Source organism: Dipodomys spectabilis, unplaced genomic scaffold (assembly GCF_019054845.1).
Source record: "Dipodomys spectabilis isolate Male_0828 unplaced genomic scaffold, ASM1905484v1 ptg000019l, whole genome shotgun sequence".
NCBI lineage: Eukaryota > Metazoa > Chordata > Mammalia > Rodentia > Heteromyidae > Dipodomys > Dipodomys spectabilis.
In genome coordinates, this window is record NW_024870696.1 from 2,044,073 (window position 1) to 2,064,493 (window position 20,421).

At 36.7% G+C, this 20,421-nt stretch overlaps 1 protein-coding gene across 1 annotated transcript in view; it reads left to right on the plus strand.

Moving 5' to 3' along the window:
• Positions 1–20,421, plus strand: part of Hmcn1 (hemicentin 1) — a 432,339-nt gene that overhangs the window by 351,952 nt on the left and 59,966 nt on the right. The window contains exons 69-80 of the mRNA XM_042674344.1: positions 636–832; positions 6,191–6,272; positions 6,613–6,749; positions 7,128–7,269; positions 8,259–8,403; positions 8,995–9,122; positions 9,801–9,957; positions 12,509–12,630; positions 13,281–13,445; positions 15,254–15,361; positions 15,909–16,046; positions 16,174–16,308. Coding sequence (XP_042530278.1) covers positions 636–832; positions 6,191–6,272; positions 6,613–6,749; positions 7,128–7,269; positions 8,259–8,403; positions 8,995–9,122; positions 9,801–9,957; positions 12,509–12,630; positions 13,281–13,445; positions 15,254–15,361; positions 15,909–16,046; positions 16,174–16,308 — 1,656 coding nt within the window. The remainder of the gene's footprint in view (positions 1–635; positions 833–6,190; positions 6,273–6,612; positions 6,750–7,127; positions 7,270–8,258; positions 8,404–8,994; positions 9,123–9,800; positions 9,958–12,508; positions 12,631–13,280; positions 13,446–15,253; positions 15,362–15,908; positions 16,047–16,173; positions 16,309–20,421) is intronic.

The following is a 20,421-nucleotide window of genomic DNA, read 5'->3' on the forward strand; positions in this document are numbered from 1 at the left end:
CCCAATTTGGATCTTTTAATGTATTCAAAAAATTATTCAAAAATTGTATTTTGTAGTCTTGTTAGTAATAGTCAGTAAACCATTAATGACAGGAAAGTCAAACAAGGTATTGTTGGAGGCCTAGGTATCAGAGGGTTGGAGTGAGGTGAATGGAAGAGATGAATGAAGATAAAAATGGTCAACATATATACATGTATGGAAATAGAACTGTGAAACCTGTGGAAATTGCTTTAAGAAGATGGAATGAGGGGTGAAGGTGAGTGATGGAGGGGGTGAGGTTGATGGGTACATTTTATGTATAGAAATGTCAGTCACTATGCTCTTCCTTCAACAACTAATATTAGCTAATAAAAGATGTGAACTAATAATGTTAAAAATAGAAGTGTAAAACTTTAGTGCATCTCAGACTTAACTAATGTGCTTTTTGCATAAGTCATCATGTCAAGTGTTTTGAAATTGGAGCAATGATGAGAAATGGTTATAACAGATAGGTGCAATCACTTCAATTTCTGGATTCTTATCACATGAATGTAAATTTAAGCTGGATTGTCTTTTTGGGTTCTAATCAACTGTATTTTTTTTTTTTAATCAAAGAGCAGATTTATTTTGCTATTGTTTTGAATCTCTTTACATAGAACCACCACACATTAATGGATCTGAAGGATCTGGAGAGGTGTCAGTAATTGTCAATTACCCACTGGAACTTTCCTGCTTTGCTTCTGGAATCCCTACCCCTAAAATTGCCTGGATGAAAGATGGCCGGCCCCTTACACACACTGATCAGGTGCAAACTCTACAAGGAGGGGCTCTTCTTCGAATATCTAGTACTCAAGTAAGTGTCAAAGTTTATGCAATCATGTTATTCCAGATTAAACTTCTTTCTTGTACTATATTAGAATTGTTAGATACACGATGTCTTTGCATCTAAACACTTCAGAATTCTCTGCAACTTTACTAAGGGTAGATTTCTTTTATGATAGGCATGTCTAGAAGGAAGACTAATACTAAACTCTGAAACCACAAGAGTCCAACTCATTAACTATTAAGTGTTTTCACAGATCTGTGTTAGTACATGTCCTGAAGCTTCTTAGCATCTTCTTAACCAGCAAGATGGAATCCAACATATGTTTATGTGATACTTCAAAGGGCACTTTTGATTTCCAATATGAACTAACAGGTGTAGATGTCTGAAGAGACACAGATTTTCAAACAGTGATCAATTTAAAATTGACTACAACCTTTAGTTTAGGCAAGCTTTATACTACAGATTCTTTGTGCCCTAAGATTCATTTGCAAGCTGAAAAAAAAAAAAGATACTTTTACATATACTGGGAAAGAAATAGTCTAACATTCTATGCCTAGTCTAGTGTCACAAAAATATGTGTTTCAAAAGAATGAGGGAAAAGGCACAATTTTTTCTCTTGTTATCATAATCATCATTCTGCTCAACATAGAGTAAGAAATTTGTTATATGTAATTTGTTGTTTTACTGACAAAGAGGAAAGAAAGAAAATTGCAAGATTGCAAGACAGCTGTTTTATAAATTATCTAATGTTCAGCCTTGGGCTTTCTAACATGTTCTTGACATTTTTTTGTTAGTCCTGGGACTTTTGCTCAAGACTAGCACTCTACCACTTGAGCCACAGCACCACTTCCAGCTTTTTCTGCTTATGTTGTACTGAGGAATCAAATCCAGGGTTTCATGCATGGTAGGCAAGCACTTTACCACTGAGCCCCATTCCCAGCCCACTTGGCATTCTTTTGTGTATCTTCACCCCCATTTTACAAACTCAGGAAAAAAATACAGAGAAATTAAGTATATGTCTGCTAAAGACTCATCATTGCTCAGTGATGGAGCTGGGTCTCAAGCCTGGCTTGTGAAGTCTAGCCAATGGATTTCATCACAGTTTATAGCTAGTGTCCTAGCAAACAAACACCCATTTCCTCTTACATCTCCCTTCCAAACACTGCATAAAGCTAGGTTAAGCTATCATACTCCTTTCTGAATCAAAACCCTGCAACAAGTTTTTCTCTGTCTTACAGACATAAAATTACACACAAAATCCAGGTAGATAAGAAATAATAAGAAGACAATTAAAATTGCTTTGAAGCAGAATATTAAATATGAGCAATTTTGAAGACATCTCTTGATTCCACTGATTCTCTCCTAGTGTTTTTAATGCATTTTTAATTGTTATTGTAAAGGTGATCTGTAGTGGGGTTATACTTATATAAGTCAGATAAAGAGTACATCACTGTTTGAACAATGTCACCCCCTCTCCCAGTGTTTCCCTCCCACCACCACCCACAAGATGTATAGCTCATCTTCAACGTAGTGTCTAATGAGTATCACTGCTGCATTTATTCACCATTTGCCCCACTGATGCTGTGTGCCCCCTTACCCTCCCAAAGACAAATAAGACAAAAGGAAAAGAAGACAAAAACAGCAACAAAGAAAAAAATCCTCATTTCCATTTCCTGGAGTTCATTTCAATAAATATTATTTTATATGCTCTGAAGCACATAGGTATTAAACCTTTGTTATGTTGCTCTCCTAAGAATCTTATCCTCCTTTGGTCTCACTGTGGGTGAATGCCTACAGATCTGTGTAATTTATCATGGTCTAGTGTATTTTTTTAACCATCCAGTGTGTTTAGTTGTAAATTTATAGGCATATTCTAGCTACCACATATGAGAGGAAACCTATGTTTCTTCGGGTCTAGATTACTTCACTTAACACATTTTTTCCCAAGTCTTTCCATTTCCTTATGAATGGTACAATATCATTCTTTTTAATGGATAAGTAGAATTCCATTGTGTATATATACCACATTTTCTTGACCCATTTAACCACTGAGGGGCATCTGGGCTGAGTCCCAGAACCTCCTTACTGTTTACCAAAGTGTGACTAATCAACTTTTGTAGTAAAGTTTCCTTTGGCCACATCCCCACCAGCATTTGTTATTGTTAGTTTTCTTGATAATGGGTATTTTCATTCTAATGGGTATAAGGTAGAATCTCAATATTGTTTTGATTTGCATTTTTTATGGCCAGAATTGAACATTTCTTCATGTGTCTATTGACCATTCTTATTTCTTCTTTGGAGAAGTCCCTAAGTCTTTAGCCTAATTATTAATTGGATTGTTGTCTCTTTGATGGTTCATTTTGGATGGTTTAATTTTTTGAGCTCTAAGTATATCTTAGAAATCGGGCCCTTATGCATAATTGGTAAAAAAAAAAAAAAAAAATCTTTTCCCATTCGGCCATGTAGGAACTCTTCAGCTCAATTGAATCCCAATTATCCAGTCTTTGATTTGTTGTGATTATTTAGGAGTTTTTGACTTGTGCCAAGGAGCCCTACTCTGTCCTGTATTATTTTTTATGGTATCTGGCCTTACATTGAGGTCTTTGATCCATTTTGAGCTGATTCTATTACAGAGTGATATATAAGGATCTAGCTTCAGTTTTCTACATGTGAATGGCAAATTTTACCAGCCCCATTTGTTGAACAAGCTGTCTTTCTTCCAACTTTTGTTTTTGGCTCCCTTATCAAATATTAAGTTGCTATAGGTCTGTGGGTTCATTTCTGAGTCTTCTTTTCTGTTCCATTGATCCTAATACCTATTCTTGTGCCAGTACCAAACTGTTTATTTATTAATATGGCGTTGTAATAGAACTTGAAGTTTGGTATTGATATTCCTCAAACACGGTTCTTTCTACTAACGACTGTCTTTGCTATTTGAGATCTTTTATTATTCCATATGAAATTTGGGATTGCTTTCTCTATTTTATTGAAGAATGTTGTTGGAATTTTAATGGGTATTGTGTTGAATTTGTAAATTATTTTGGGCAATATTGCCATTTTCACAATGCAATTCTTCCAATCAAGGTGAATGGAAGGTTTTTCTATTTCCTTAAATCTGCTTTAATTACTTTTTTCAGATTTTTAAAGTTTTTACAATAAACGTTCGTCAAATGTTTGGTTAGTTCCTAGGATTTTTTTGAAGGTTATGGAGTTGCTTTCCTGATTTCAATCTCAGCCTTCTCATTGTTGGCATACAGAAAAGCTATTGATTTTTGTGGATTGATTTTATACCTTGCTATTTTGCCAAGTTTCAGATCAGCTCAAGTAACTTGGAATAGAATATAGGGTTCTTCATGTACAGGATCATATGATCTGCAAGAGGGATTTTCCTTCTTCTTTCTCTATTCAGATTCTCTTTGTGTTTTTCTCTTGCCTAATTGCTCTTGCTAGGAATTCTGGTAGTTTATTGAAGAGTATCTTTGTGTTTTGAACATAGCTCTGTTTTAGTACTTACCTCAGTCTATTGTACTTAAATGAACTTTGTATTTATCTGCAACATATATTTATGCCAAGCACATAATGGATGCTTTGCAAATTCTAGTATGGAAAGACATGTTTCCTAAAATATCTTCTATCTAATTTATTCTCAGGGGAGAATGAGACCATTCTGCCACCAACTAGATTGAAAACGTTCATATACTCTATCTCCTTGTAAGCCATAACACATGTCAACAATTCTGCAAAACAATCTGAAGGCATGTGATTGATTATAATTTTTAACTCCCTATTAACAGAGCACATTTTAAAAATTGCAACTGCAAATAGTGCCAGTGGGTGTCCACAAAGAGTTTGGCGGAAAATCTTTCCCAGAGGAGGCAAAGGTTCAGAGTAGCCAGCCATGTATGATGGTTCAAGATTGGCCAAGAGGAGAAAAATGGAGGGAGCAATATTGATTTGGAATGACCAAAAGTTCCTAATGAAACATTTTCTTTAGAGGTTTTAAAAATATAATGAGAAATTCATAAATTATTCTCTGGAAAATGATACACAATTTTTAAAAAAATTCTTAATTTAAAGAAGCTCAGGAGAGGGTTGCTCTAAAATATATTTGACTATTTTTCCGGACATTCTATATCTAAATTTTTCAAAAGAATTTTTGCAGCTTTTCCATAACCTGTAAAGTCAATTTTCAATTCAAGATTGTTAAAAATCCCAATATTTTAGGAATGTTCAGTAATAAAATAAATGAAAACAGGCCTTTGCTACTTTTACCCAATCCATTTTTCACAGCAGAAAGGACACTCATTTTCCAGCATATTCTCTACATATGCTATTGTTATACAGGACTTTGATCATGAGATACAGAGATGCCACATTTTGAGAGGTCAACTTTGAGAGGTTTAATTAGAAAGCCAGTGACTTTAGGAGGACACATGTCCCACAAAAATTTGCAGCCTCAGATGTGCTTAATACTGTTGGGAAATTGAGCCATAAGGGTAGTAAAGAGAGAGCAGAAAAACTATTTCAACAATCCTGATCTACTCTACTGGAGAGCTGTATAGGGCACCATAGAAAAGTGTCAGGAGACAAGAAGCATGGCACAAAATGGAGGCTGAGCTGGTTGGGGCCTAAATAAGGTCATGATAAGGCTGCAGGGTCACGAGGTGCTCATGAGTTCATGGTATAGTTCTGGCAGGTCCAGTAACCTATTATTCAAGTTCCTGCCAGTGCCTCTAGGAATTCAGGCATGCCTATCACTGTGGATGGGACTTCACCATCATCCACCAAGAAGCCAAGATGACTCTAATGAGAAGCAATTCCCTACCATCTGCCCCGTTGCCAAGATGGTGCCAGTTAGACCCAGTGTCCTTATTTCTTTGTGTGTGTACAAGGCAAAACATAACTAGTGAAGGTTAATTTCCAGTAGAAACCAGGCCATTTTTGTCAGATTCTGCTGTCAGTCTGGCCTTATTTATAAACAACATATTACCATTTTATTTTTTCATGCCAAAGATAAAGTATTCACCAAAAGTGATGTGTTTGATTTCAACAACTTCATATTTTGTCTGTTGACTTAATAAATATATTTTATTTTCTTCTTTAAGACTATCATGTATGTCTTCAATCGACATTGGGTGTCTAGTCTATTGTATGTGGCATTAGGTCATTTTTAGGTCAAATACTAAAATCTATTTAAAACACAGCTTCACATGTAATAGAGCTGCTAAGCACATGTAATAAGCTGCTCAGTATCTGAATACTGATAAAAAGTATTATTACTAATGATAAGTTTAATATAATTTCTATGCTTCCTTAATGATTTTTCTTAAGATAGGATTTAACACCATGTTAATATTGTGCAATTTCCTTATTTGGGTTTTGTAGGTGGAGGATACAGGAAGGTACACATGTCTGGCCTCCAGTCCTGCAGGCGATGACGACAAAGAATACTTAGTGCGAGTGCATGGTAAATTGGCAACAAGTTCTATGTTCTAGCTACACGCTCATAACACAAAGTTACGATACAGAACGCAGCATATAACACTTGTTTTAAATTAAGAAATGCATATTTTATAAACATAATTTTTCTACTTTTCATTAGCATCAATTAATTTTACAGGGAGTTTCATTTTGACATGTGCATATAACGTAGCAGACTTACTCCCTCTGTCCACTCTTCTCACGGCCCCCAATCCTCATCCCTGACCAGTACCAACAAGCAAAATGAACATTTGTTGATTATTGATAGATCAGATGCTTTACGTTACATTTATTAAAAGTGCTTGATGTCTTCTGTTCATGTCTAGTACCCCCTAATATTGTGGGAACTGGTGAACCCCAGGATGTGACTGTGTTACAGAACAGACAGGTGACACTGGAATGCAAGTCGGATGCAGTTCCCCCTCCTGTCATTATGTGGCTCAGAAATGGAGAGCAGTTGCAGGTAAACCTTTTGCAGAAGTTCAGTTTTAAGACAAAAATGGCTATAGAGCCTTTGTGAAGTGGTAAACGCAGAAATATCTGTGAATGGATCCTTGTGTTCATTGTGCCAAGGGAACTGGGCCCGTAGTCATGCCTCAACTTCCCTGAAGTCATTGAAATAGTTCCCAGGGATTTTGCTACTACTATAAAGATTGTAATACCAAGAAATACTAGTATATTACTCTAATGCTATTAAATAACATTTTATTCTCTTTTCCTAACACCGTGATAAGTGTCGAAAGGTTGGGTGTGGTACAAGTGGTAGAAACGCTCCTGGAAGCATGATGTCTCAGGTTCAAAAATACAATAATTAATGATAAATTTTATTTATTGGCTCTAGGCAACACCTCGAGTGAGAATCTTATCTGGAGGGAGATATTTGCAAGTTAACAATGCAGATCTAGGAGATACGGCCAATTATACCTGTGTGGCTAGCAACATTGCAGGAACAACCACAAGAGAATTTATTCTCACTGTAAATGGTAAGAAGGATTATTCATTGTTTCACTATTGAAAAATTTAATCAAAGGCATTCAAAGAGATGGCACGATTTTTCAGGAGCTTATCAAGTAAATCTTCCAGGTTATGTTATTTATTTTGAAAAAAAGCCACACATAGTACTTGTTACTTGTCAGAATATTACAGTTTCAGAAAGACATAGAGATAGACATTTTCCCTTATTCAAGTTAGAGCCACTGATAAATGAGTCCACCAAGTCTTTGAATGAAAAATGGACCATCATTTAGATCACCTTTACTGGTAGTGGCTTGAGAAAATGCTCTATATGTTCCTAGTATTGATGTTTTGTCAAATACTGCCAAGAGTTCTGTAATTTTCTTAAATATGACATGTAAATATCAATGCTTGCCAAAAATGTAGAAAGAAAAGCAGACTTTTTCCCAAAAATAGTCCCCTTGGATTTTTAATATGTGACATTTTACAGGATAATTAGATGACCCACACAACTAATACATTTAATACAAAAATTAAAATTCAGTCTTTCTTTTCCCACATGAAGTCAGTGATTAACAAAATCCATGTTCTGAGACTTCCGTGATGAATAACAGATGTGTTTTCTGCAGCACCAGCCCACTTCTGTTCTTGATTTGAAGTGAACTTGTTCCAGTGTTAACATTCTCTGACCATTATTTGGCCAAAGAGAAATAAGAAATATCATCTCTAATTTGCATCATACCAGAGCAGTTTCTTATTCAAGTTTCTCTCACAGAGATCCAGATTTTATACACCATATCAGGGATTTCAAAATCTCCTCCCCATCTACTCTTTATTTTTAAACATAGAGTATCTTGAGTAACACTCCATCGATTAAACTTCAGTTCTATTTATACTAACCTAGCTTAGTGTAGACACAACTAAACACTTCACTCAAAGCTCTCATTACATCGTCAAACTTTTCCTGGAGTTTATGTTATTTAGTATAACTAGATTGTTATGTTTATTTCTTCTTCAGTTCCTCCAAACATAAAAGGTGGCCCCGAGAGTCTTGTAACTCTGTTAAATAAGTCGACTGTGCTGGAATGTCTCACTGAAGGTGTGCCAGTCCCAAGGGTAACATGGAGAAAGGATGGGTCTGTTCTTTCTGGGGACCACTCAAGGTAACTGTTCTGGAAAATAAACTAAAACAGAAATCTTTAAGTCTTTATTGCTAATGTTGTAAATGCATTATTGGTATTATTATATTTACAATTAATTTTTTTCATACTATTAAGAGGAATGCTTAATTCCTAAGGCTTGTAGTTACAATTACATCTGCCTAATGATTACAATTCATTCAAGATCACAGCCTGTCTACTATGTACCATTGCATTGTATCCTTTTGTTAGGGAAGGGTTTGAGCTCAGGACTTTGAGCATGGTTGTTTTGCTTGCTTGTGGCTAGTTCTCTACCACTTGAGTCATACCTGCAGTCTAGTATTTTGCTGGTTGAGGATGGGTTCTTGTGGACTTTTCTGCCTGGTCTGATTTCTAACAGGAATCCTCCCATCACAGCCTCCTGTAGATAGAATTACATGCCTGAGCTACCGATGCCCAGGATACTATATCCTCTTTTTCTACCAAGTATCATTCAAATGTTAAGTATCATCCAAAGCAGAAAAAAGCCTAAATAGATTTCACTGAGTCTTTTAAATGGCTTTTCAATAAAGAATAGAGAAAAGGCCAATTCAAGGGAACTCATCTTTTTTGTAGGTACTCCATCTTGGAAAATGGATTTCTTCATATTCAATCAGCACATGTCGCAGACACAGGAAGGTATTTGTGTATGGCTACCAATGTGGCTGGAACAGCTCGTAGGAGAATAGACTTACAGGTCCACGGTAAATATACACTTACAAACAACATCTGTGCTCTGGGTAAAAGTGTTTTTTGATCACTTAAAGGAGTGAATTCTAGGCATTCACACATAGTGAGTCCAGAGGATTAGTCTTAGGAGAACACAAAGGTGCAATACCTATGTGCATCTGGTCATATAAAATAATATTTATTGAAATGAACTATAGGAAATGAAAACAAGAAGTTTCTTTGTTAAAAGAAAGGGAGTATGGGGATGAGAAGGTGGCTTAGTGGTAGAGCGCTTGCCTCGCATGCATGGGGCCCTGGGTTTGATTCCTCAGCATCACATAATCAGAAAAAGCTGGAAGTTGCATTATGGCTCTAGTGGTAGAGCACTAGCCTTGAGCTGAAGAGCTGAGGGAAAGCACCCAGGCCCACAGTTCAGGCCCCATGACCAACAAAAAAGTGGGGGGGGGGGGGAGTTTGTAAAGGCCTTTGGTATGGAAAGCTATTTAAACACATTACCTTATATTGTGGACAAACAACCCACACTTTCCCCTTAGGATAGTTTATATCATCACAGCACAATTTAAATCCACAGTGCCCTGTGGTATTATGTCTATGAGACAAGTTACCAGGGATGAAATTTAGTTCAGCAGATGCTTCAAATGCCATCCTGTTTGCTGAGTGTGTTTTCTTCCGCTTTCATGACATTGTCCTAGTTCCTCCATCTATTGCTCCTGGTCCTACCAATATAACTGTCACAGTAAATGTCCAGACTACCCTGGCTTGTGAGGCTACAGGGATACCAAAGCCATCCATCAGCTGGAGGAAAAATGGCTATCTTCTTAATGTGGATCAGAATCAGAATTCATACAGGTAAGAATAATTGATTCATTTTTAAAATGCTTTCAGTTTTAATTGAGATTGTGATTTTACATAGTCATGGGGTACAATGTGACATTTCAATATATATATATATATATATATATATATATGTCTACATATATATATACACACACACACATAGAGAGAGTGTATATTTGTCAGATCAGAGTAACCAGAATATCACTTCAGACATGTATTAAAGCTTTGTATTGTATCACAGTTGCATTGGTTTGTCCTTTGTCCTTTATTGTTTCCCTTCCCTTCCCCAATTCAGCTAAATGCATACATAAGACACAGGGTACCAAAAGCAAATATAGTGACAACAGGGGATAAACCAAAGAAAAAAATTAAAGAAAAAAGTAATCATTTCACACAGTACATTAACAACAACAACAACAAAGAAAAACCTTTTGTTTCCATATCTTGGAGTTCATTTTGATAAACATCATATGATAGGAACATATGCACATGGCTATTGAGCCTTTGTGATCCTCTCCTAAGAATGTCTGCCTTGTGTGAATGTTTGAAGTCCTGTTTAATGTATCATGTTCAAGTGTAATTTTTTTTGTCTTTTACCATTCATTGTCATTACTTGTAGATTTATAGGCACATTCTAATTACTGCAAATGAGGGAAGAGGTTTTTGTTTTTGCTTTTGGTGTTTTTCTTCCTTTGTTGCAACTCCTCCTTTGATTACTGTACCTTTTGTATTATGCTGTAAGTTGATCTGTCTTTGGGAGGGTAAGGCAGAGACAAAAATGGTGGGACAAAGGGTGAACAAATGTAACAGTGATACTCACTAGACACAATGTTGAAAATGAACTACATAACTTGTGGGGGAAGAGGATTGGGAGGGAAAAATCAGGGAGAAAACAAGGGAAGAGTAACTGTTCAAAAAGATAGGTCCACATTACCTGATTTATGTAACTGTAACTCCTCTGTACATCACCTTTACAATGCAAAGAAAGAAAAAAGTCTCATTGAAAAACCCCATCTACTGTTTAGAAACAATTATTTGTTTTAAGAACCAGTATTTTACCTCTTTCACTGGGAACAGCAAATATATAAGATGTAAGAAAGTAGAGACTATTTTTCCTTAATGCAAGATTAGGTTTCCAACCTAAAGTATTTTTTGTGAATTAAAGCAACCACTTTTCTATTTATAAGCCTGTGAGTGACTGTCAGTGAGGTCTGTAGGATTGAATTTTAATCCTACTTCATTTCGTTAGACCCTTTTGGAATTTCATAAAAATAAAGGCTAAAACCATCATTTGTTAAAAGACAGGAAAAGATAGGAGGGAGGAAGGAATGTGGAAGGAAGGAAAGGGAAGGAAAGGGAAGGGAAGGGAGGAAATTTATACTTGTACTTTGAAATACAATCTAGATGTTTTCGCAATATGAGTGAGAGAAAAATACAGCATTTCTGCCTTTGTATTGCATTCCTTCAGCTTTACTATCATAGCTTATAATAGGGTAATGCATTTGTAAAGGCTTGCCTTTGAGTCATTGAGAATTTCTAGCAGTTTAAGGGAACCTCTTTTTTGACATATCAGTTGCACTAATAGATAGTTATCCTGTCAAATGATTTTCCATAGTGCTAAAAAATGCTGTTATAGATCTAATTTGACAGATGCAAAAATCTGACATACTAAGATATCTAAAGCTAGGCATGTTCAATGGAAGCACTCTTTCTCACCCTTCTAATTTTCTGACATTGAGAATAACTTAAAAGGACATAATGTAGAAGATGAATAAAAAGTTATGTCAATATATTTCCATTAAACCAAATATTTCTATCAGTGTACACTTTGAAGAAAGTCAATATTTACTTATATTGATTTTAAATTGTGTATGTGTGTTGTCATTAAAAACTCCTAAGCATTTGAAGATCCAGATTGATTTAATTTTGAAATGGTTAGAAGAAACAGATGGCTGAGATGGATGGTATAGAATACAGATGCAGATAGACAGATATACTATATTGTGTACATAGGGTATAGTACATACATATATACGTATATACACACAAAGTGCATATACTATACATACTATACATTCTCAAAGGGGCCATCACAAATAAGGACATAGGTGAAATAGAAGAGACACACAGAAGTTTCCCTTCTGCCAGTAGAAAGAATAGCCTGAAAAGTGTTTTACAATTTAAGGAAAATTTATGGTATGCATTTTGGATGGGCCAGGAATATATTCCATGACTAATAAACAATGGCAAGTCCCACTGAGCTCACAACACTTTATGTGTCCTAGGAGAGCAAGTTTGATCATGATATCTGCATTCAGCAAATGCAAGCATCCCTCTTCAGGCCATCCTGCCAGCCAACTGCTTCCCATTAATGTCAAGTTTGTGACCCTCTGCCATATAAAAGACTTTGATGCACTGTTTGCATGAGCTAAATGATGCTCATTTAAACATGAAGGAGATGCTCCATTGCCTTTAATTAAAGACACATCACTGTATTGTACCAGCTGAAAAAACATACAGGAATTCAGAGACAGGATCTCATGCTTTGAAATTTCTCTTCTAGGCTCCTTTCTTCGGGTTCACTAGTAATTATTTCCCCATCTGTGGATGACACCGCAAGCTATAAGTGCACTGTGACAAATGATGCTGGGGAGGATAGGAGAACCATCAATCTCACTGTCCAAGGTATCACAGCTTAGCAAGTAGATAGAAAGGAATTATAGGTGGTTATTGTGGTTATAGGTTCATGCCTCTAATTCCAGCTAGTAGAGAAACAGAGATTGGGAGTATTGCAGTTTGTATCCAGCCTGAGAAAGTACAAGCATAGAGTGGCGGCACACCGTATGTAATCCCACCTACATAAGTAACACAAATAGGAGGATTTCCATCCATGCTAGCCCTAGGCCAAAAGCATGAGCCCCTATCTGAAAAATAATTAAAAATAACTGAAGTAAAACGGCTGCTCATGTCATGGTTCGTGTGGTAGAGCACACTCCTAGCAAGAGTGAGGTCCTGAGTTTAAACTGCAATACCACCAAAAGGAAGGAAAAAGAAAGGAAGGAAAGGGGAGCAGAGGGAAAGGAAAAAGATCATAAACGAGAAGAGAAATGAAATGAGAACAAAGAGAAGAGAAAGGAAAGATCGGAAAAGTCTTCAAATGCTTCACTTCATTATTCCACTCCTTCGTCCATGGATTTCCTTTTCTACTTACCTAGCATCCACTGCTAATGTAGTTGTGTAGTGTAGTGTAGTGTAGTGTCGTGTAGTGTAGTCTGGAAAAGTGTAAGTGTTGGGGAATGTTCACCGTTTCCTTTTTGTCCTTGCTATTGCTTTAGTTCCGCCTTCCATAGCTGACGAGCCCACAGACTATTTGGTAACCAAACGGGCCCCAGCAGTAATTACCTGCACTGCTTCAGGTGTGCCATTTCCATCAATTCACTGGACCAAAAATGGTGTAAGACTGCTTCCCAGGGGAGATGGCTATCGGATTCTGTCCTCAGGTAAGACCAGGCTCAGTGATTCTTCACCTCCTGATTGCATGGGTTACTAATGATGGTGGAACCTGTCCTTTCATTCACCAGAGTAAAAATGACGTATAGTTGGATCTCTAAACTTAAGTATCTGGTAAAAACAACAACTATGTAATTAAGGAGGAAAGGAGAGTAGGGAAAATAAGAAAAAATAGAAGAAGGAGTTGAAGAAGGGGGAGGAGGGAAAGAAAGGAGAGAAGAGGAAAGGGAAGTGTGAATAAGAGGAGGAGGAAAGTAAAGGGAAGGGGAAGAAGAAGTCAAGGAAAAGGAATAGGAGGAAGGGGAGGAAAATAGCTAATACTCATCTGAATGTAATGAGAATGACCACTGGCATATGTATGTCTCTCATAAAGTTAAAATTTGGCAATTTGCTTCTTAATTGTAAGTCATACTTTTTCACTGGCCAAGTAAAATACTTAAAAACGTTTAGTACCTTAGACAGGCGATATGCTCTAGGAGGTTGTTGAAGCTGTAAATCTAAGGCAGGGTGCTTGGTTTCAATTTAGCAGCAAAAGTCAAATGCTGACTCTGTAATTGTCAATTTTTGATAGTCGTGGGGACCATTATTGATACAGCAACATATGAAATTGAGGTGATAAAAATAATAAACTACCTGAAAGTATTGGCAATTCATGCTCTGAAAACCTACCCAGCTCTGAGTAGGTACACTAGGGATGAACTAAAGCAGTAGCTAATATCCTGGTGTTTCCTGAGTATGAGCATATTATTCTAACAGAATATATATGTTCTACTAGAGAGGAAAAAAGATGTATTTAGGCAAATTATTTTAATCATCATGGGAACCTGGACAATTCAAATTATAAAACCAAGCTAAACCCCCTGCATCATAATCACAAGGTTTTATCCTATGAAAATGGCTTAGCATTTTCTCAAAATGTTAAGCAGCATTACCATAAACTCAACAACTCTAGTCCTGGGTGTTACGCAATAGGTGTGAAAGTATATCTCTACACAATCACTTGTATGCGGATGAACATAAACACTCATTAGCAACAGTCAAAAAAGTACAAACAATACAAATATCTATCAATCTATGAATGGATAAACAGGAGGTGGTTATTTCTACAAAATAACATTCTATATGGACTGTGAGAAAAAGAAAGAAGAGGTGACACTGTTCAAAAAGAAACATACTCATTACCTGACTGATGTAATTGTAACCCTTCTGTATATCACCTTTACAATAAAAATTAATACATTTTAAAAATACAAAATGTTAATAAAATTTTAAAAAAGAAATCAAATTCTATGTAGCAATGAAAAGGAACAAAATATGACACATGATTAAACAGAGGAACTTCAGAAACATCATGCTCATAGAAATGTTGATCCAAAAACCACATTGTATATGACTCCTCCTGTAGGAAGTGTTTAGAAAAGACAAATCTACAGACACAGGAAATAGCTTAATGATGGCCTAGCGTGTGGCTGGGGGTTTGGAGTGACTATAGATGATCACCAGCCTTCTTTGGTAGTAGAGGATGGAAATGTTCTAAAATTTGATTGTTCTGATAGATGTTCAACTCTGAAAATACACTATAAATTACTAAATTATACATTTCAATGGGTAGTGTTTGTGGTATGTACATTGTGCACCAAGAAAGCTGTTATTAATAGTAAAATCAAGCTGTGCTCTTCACTTCAGGAAGTACAAATAATATAAAGAGTAAAATACAGTCAACCCTGCTGGGTGAAGAAAACACAAAAATGAGAGCTCTAATGTATTGCACTGTACATTAAATATTTTTTCTATTCAGGAACAATTGAAATATCAGCCACACAATTAAATCATGCAGGAAGATATACTTGTATTGCTAGGAATACAGCTGGCTCTGCACACCGACATGTCAGCCTTCATGTCCAAGGTATGGAAGGGTATTTACTCATGAAAACATTGCTGGCTGGGTTAGGTTATAACTAAATAGTCAAGTGCTTGGCTAGTGTGTGAAGTCCAGTGTCTGATCCCAGGGAGGGAGGGGTAAAAGGAAAGAGAAGGAGGGAAAAATAGAAAGGGGAAGAGGGAAAGAGGAAAGGAGAAATACGTCAGGACTTGTTGAGTTTGGGATTTGGTGTGGTTTGGTTGTACATTTGACTTTTTTTCCAAGTCAAATCTATTTTTTAAAGATGGCACTGTCTAGAATTATAAACCACAGTAGAATCGTAGGATATGAAAGGCTGGGAGTTATTCCTTTTTCTTCTGGGATTTTTATAATCTGTTCTTGTTTGTAATCTTCTGATATAGTTTTTCTAGGAAGGTAGAACGAATGTAATATGACCAAACTGTACTTTTCTCTTGAATAATCAAATCGCTAAGATTTAGAAACTGTATATATGGGTGTAGGAAAATCAAAAGGACAGTAGACTGCTGTGCCTTTAACTAGTGCTATTCTCTTTGTCTATTGGCTTTTCTAGAACCTCCAGTCATTCAGCCCCAGCCCAGTGAACTAGATGTCATTCTAAACAATCCCATTTTACTACCATGTGAAGCTACAGGGATACCCAGCCCTTTCATTGGTTGGCAAAAAGAAGGCATCAATGTGGTCTCCTCAGGTATCTACCACTGTCTCTATTGTTAAAAGGAAAGCACAGCCCACTCAATGGCTTGCAGTTTAGAAGTCAGTATGACCTTTAAGTGAAAGTCATTCCCTTCACTCTGCTTTCTGTCACTATGATATAGGCAAAAATCATGCAGTTCTTCCCAGCGGCAGCCTACAGATCACCAGAGCTGTTCGAGAGGACTCAGGCACTTACATGTGTGTGGCTCAGAACCCAGCTGGGACAGCCCTGGGCAAAATCAAGTTAAATGTCCAAGGTACCAGAATATTTCACGGCTTTGACTTCAACTCTCTGTGTTACGTGGATACTAAATATTTATATCTCTGAAGTGATGATGCTGTATATCCCTTGTATTTCTCAACTTTCTTAGTTTGCATTATTCTGCTTGTTTTTCTCTCTCCTTTATAAAGAAGACAGTTTAATGCATTTCCTTTGTTCACATTGTCTAAGAATACTGAGGTGTCCATCCCACTTTTAACTTCTGTGAAACTTCACTTGGTAGAGGGGTACCTTCCTTAGCTATATTTTAGCTCTTGATGATTTTACTTACTCAGAGCCAACCAGTCAACCATATTTCAGAAAATCTGAAATGGAAACTTGTAGAAATAAATAACTCTGGAATTTTCAATGGTATACTCTTACAAATAGTAGGATAAAACGTCATCTGTAAGGGGCAGCATCTCTCTGCCTTACTAGCTCTCTTAGTTATCCAATCATCACAGCAGAACAGTGCTTCTGTTTAATCCTTCTTTACATTAATGATGGCCTCAAAGCATATAAATAATGATATTGGGGTCCAGGCACCATGGCTCACACCTATAATGCCAGATTCAAGGGGGACAGACATTAGGAGGACCATGGATCAAGGATAGCTCAAACAAAAAGTTGGCACAGTGACATTGTCTCCACAATTTGTGGAGACTTTTGCTAGACATTGTGACTACTTGGGATAAGGAGATGGCCCAAGGTCTGCTCTAGATAAAAAATGTTGAGACCCTGTCTCAAAACAACTGAAGCAAAAAAAAAAAAAAAAAAAAAAGGAGGTTGGGGATGTGTCTCAGGTGGTAGAGCAAGAATGAGCACAAGGCCCTGATTTCAACCCTCCAGTGCCGCCATCATAAAAAGGAGGAAACATGTATCAAATGGTACTCCTGGAAGTACAAGAAACAGGTGGAAAAACAGTAAGATGTACTGAGAGAGAAAGAAATCCCCACACATTGATGTCACTTTTACCACAGCATTGATTTCCTTGTTCTGTTTTATTATTTTTTTTTTACTATTTTCTAAGTCCTAAGTTCAACATTATTATAGTTGCATATGTATAGAAAAAAACAGGAGCTGGTGCTTACACCTGAAATCCTAGCTACTCAGGAGGCTGAGATCTGAGGATCTCAGCCAGCCCATGCAGGAAAGTGTTTGAGACTTATCTCCAATTAATCACCATAAAACCAGAAGTGGCGCTGTGGCTCAAGTGGTAGAGCACTTGCCTTGAGCTGAAGAGTTGAGGGACAGCTCCCAGGCCCAGAGTTCAAGGCAGAAAGAAAGAAGAAAAAGAATCTGGAGCTCATGGTATCCCCAGATTCAGACATCCACTGGCATCTGTATGTCCCATGGACAAGTTGGAGCCACAGCAATCTGCTTTATTGTAGCACAGATTAAAGGTGATTTTAAATTTTTTTATTTAGTTTTTAAATGAAATTACATTTTAAATAACATACATGAATAGTAAGAACACGTTTCATTGCATTAATTCCATAAATGTGTATAATGCACATTATATTCTCACACTCCACCTCCTCACTTCATTTTTTTAAAACATCCTGTCTCTGCAATGCTTTGATATACTATGAAACACTGGATTGAAACATCTATTTTTTTTAAAATAACCAGCACTTTACCTACCTCCTTTTCAAATAGCATGGGGTTTCACTGTTCTGTGCATGAAGCACATGCGCACGCACACATATCTATCTCCTCCAAGACAGTCCTCCTTTTAAATGTATGTCCTATCATTATTACTTTTGCCATCATTACCTATCCTCTAAGGATGATCTCCAAGTCCATATACTTTCCTGCAAATGACATAAATTTTCTTTTCCTTTTTTCTTTTTTTTTTTTTTTGTCGGTCATGGGGCTTGAACTCTGGGCCTGGGTGCTGACCCTCAGCTCTTTAGCTCAAGGCTAGTGTTCTACCACTTGAGCCACGGTACCACTTCTGGTTTTCTGGTAGGTTTTTGGATATAAGAGTCTCATGGACTTTTCTGCCTGATTTTGAACAGTGATCCTTAGATCTCAGCCTCCTGAGTAGTTAGGATTACAGGCATGAATCACTGGCCCCAGATTTTCTTTTTTTGTTAAATTTTATTGAAAAGTTGATATACAGAGAGGTTTATAGTTACATGAATCAGCTAATGAGTAATGAGTACAATTCTTTTTGAACCATGTCTCCCCTTTCCTTGTTATCTCCCAGTCTCTCCCCACCCACAGGATCTCTAGTTCATTTCTCACATAGTGTCTAGTGAGTATCACTGTTGTATTTGTTCATCCTTGTTCCACCTTTTGTGTGTCCTTTGTAGCCCTCCCAAATACAAACAAACTAACAATATAAGACATGGAAAAGAAAACAAAATCAGCAACAATGGCAACTAAAACAATATCCCTTGTTTCATAGAATATTATTTCACATGATCATCTGCCTAGACTCAAAAAATTAACCTTCCCCCAAAATAAACCCTCAGAAATTCAACAACCCAATCAATAAATTGGCTAAAGATTAAAGAGAGACTTCTCAGAGGAAGGAAAAAGAATGCCAATAGGAACATGAAGAAGTCATAAACATCTCTGGCCATGAAAGAAATGTGAATCAAAACATCATTGAAATTCAACCTCACTCCAGTTAGAATGGTCATTATCATGAAAATTAATATCAAATGCTGGCAGGGATATGGCCAAAAGGGAACCATATTACATTGTTGTTATGAATGTAAACTTGTTCAACCACTCTGGAAAACAGTATAGATGTTCACCAAAAGACTAAACATAGAGCTTCCCTATATCTCAGCAGTTCCACTTCTGTGCATTTACCCAAATCACCACAAACCAGGCCAGATTAAAGCCACCAGTACAACTATGTTCATTGCAGCATTGTTTATCATAGCCAAGATATGTAATCAACCTATATGTCCCTCAGTGGAGAAATGGATCGAGAAAATGTGGTATATATACATAATGGAATTCTGCTTATCCATCAGTAAGAATGATATGGTACCATTCATAAGGAAATGGAAAGACTTGGAAAAAAATCATGTTAAATGAAGTAAGCCAGAGACAAAGGAACATAAGCTGCTTGGTTTCCCTCATTTGTTGTAACTAAAATACTCCCATAAATCTACAAGTAAACACATTGAATGACTAAAGTAAATAAATAAATAAACATATACACACACAACGGGACATGATAAATTATGTAAGACTCTAGTCATTAATATACAATCGGAGTGGTGGAGAAAGGCCCAATAGCTATGTACCGATGATCATATAAAATATGAAGTAAGCAGATTTTTCTTTATGGAAGAGTAATATTCCATGCCTATGTGAATTTCATTAGAGTGGGGTTTTATTCATAGTTTGAATATATAAAGTTTACTTTCTTCCTGATCACAAATCCAGTTCCTTTGTGTTTTCAACATTTTTTCAACATCAATAACTGGATATATATGTACATGACATACATGTTCCTTCTCTTATGGCACTTACATTTTGATAGACAAGAAAAAGTAATGAATAAATACAAGGATGATAGATTCAGATACATGCTATCTGAGCAAGAGACTGATCTGGTGAATAATGGAGATACATGGGGACTATTTTGGCTTATTGACTATTTAGGCCTCTCTGGAGGGAAGGAGGAAGAACAATGAGCAAAGTCAGGCTTGAGTGTCCATGGAGGAAAGACACCATTTTTGCAGTGGCTCTGAGGAAAAAGTGGGAAAATGAAGTATGATTGCATGGCTTGACAATGGTGAGAGAGATGAGACAGGTGGGCAGGACCAGTGCATGGAGAGATGAGCACAGCAAAGCACATGCCATCCGCATCCTCCTCTATGCAATGGGAAGCCTTACAATGGTTTAACCACAATTCTTATTTGGTTTTAGAAAGACCCCTTTTGCTACATAACAGTTTGAAGAAAAGACAAGAGCTAGAAAAATGAAGAGTGTTATGGTTCAGGAGAGGAAGAAAGTGATGAATGGGAGGTTAAGAGAAGAAGATTCATTCTGTTCCTTGGACTTCAGTTGTAACTACAAGTGAATGGTATTTCCAGGAAAGAATATGAGGGAAAGATCGAGTTTTGGAAAAACAAAACCACAA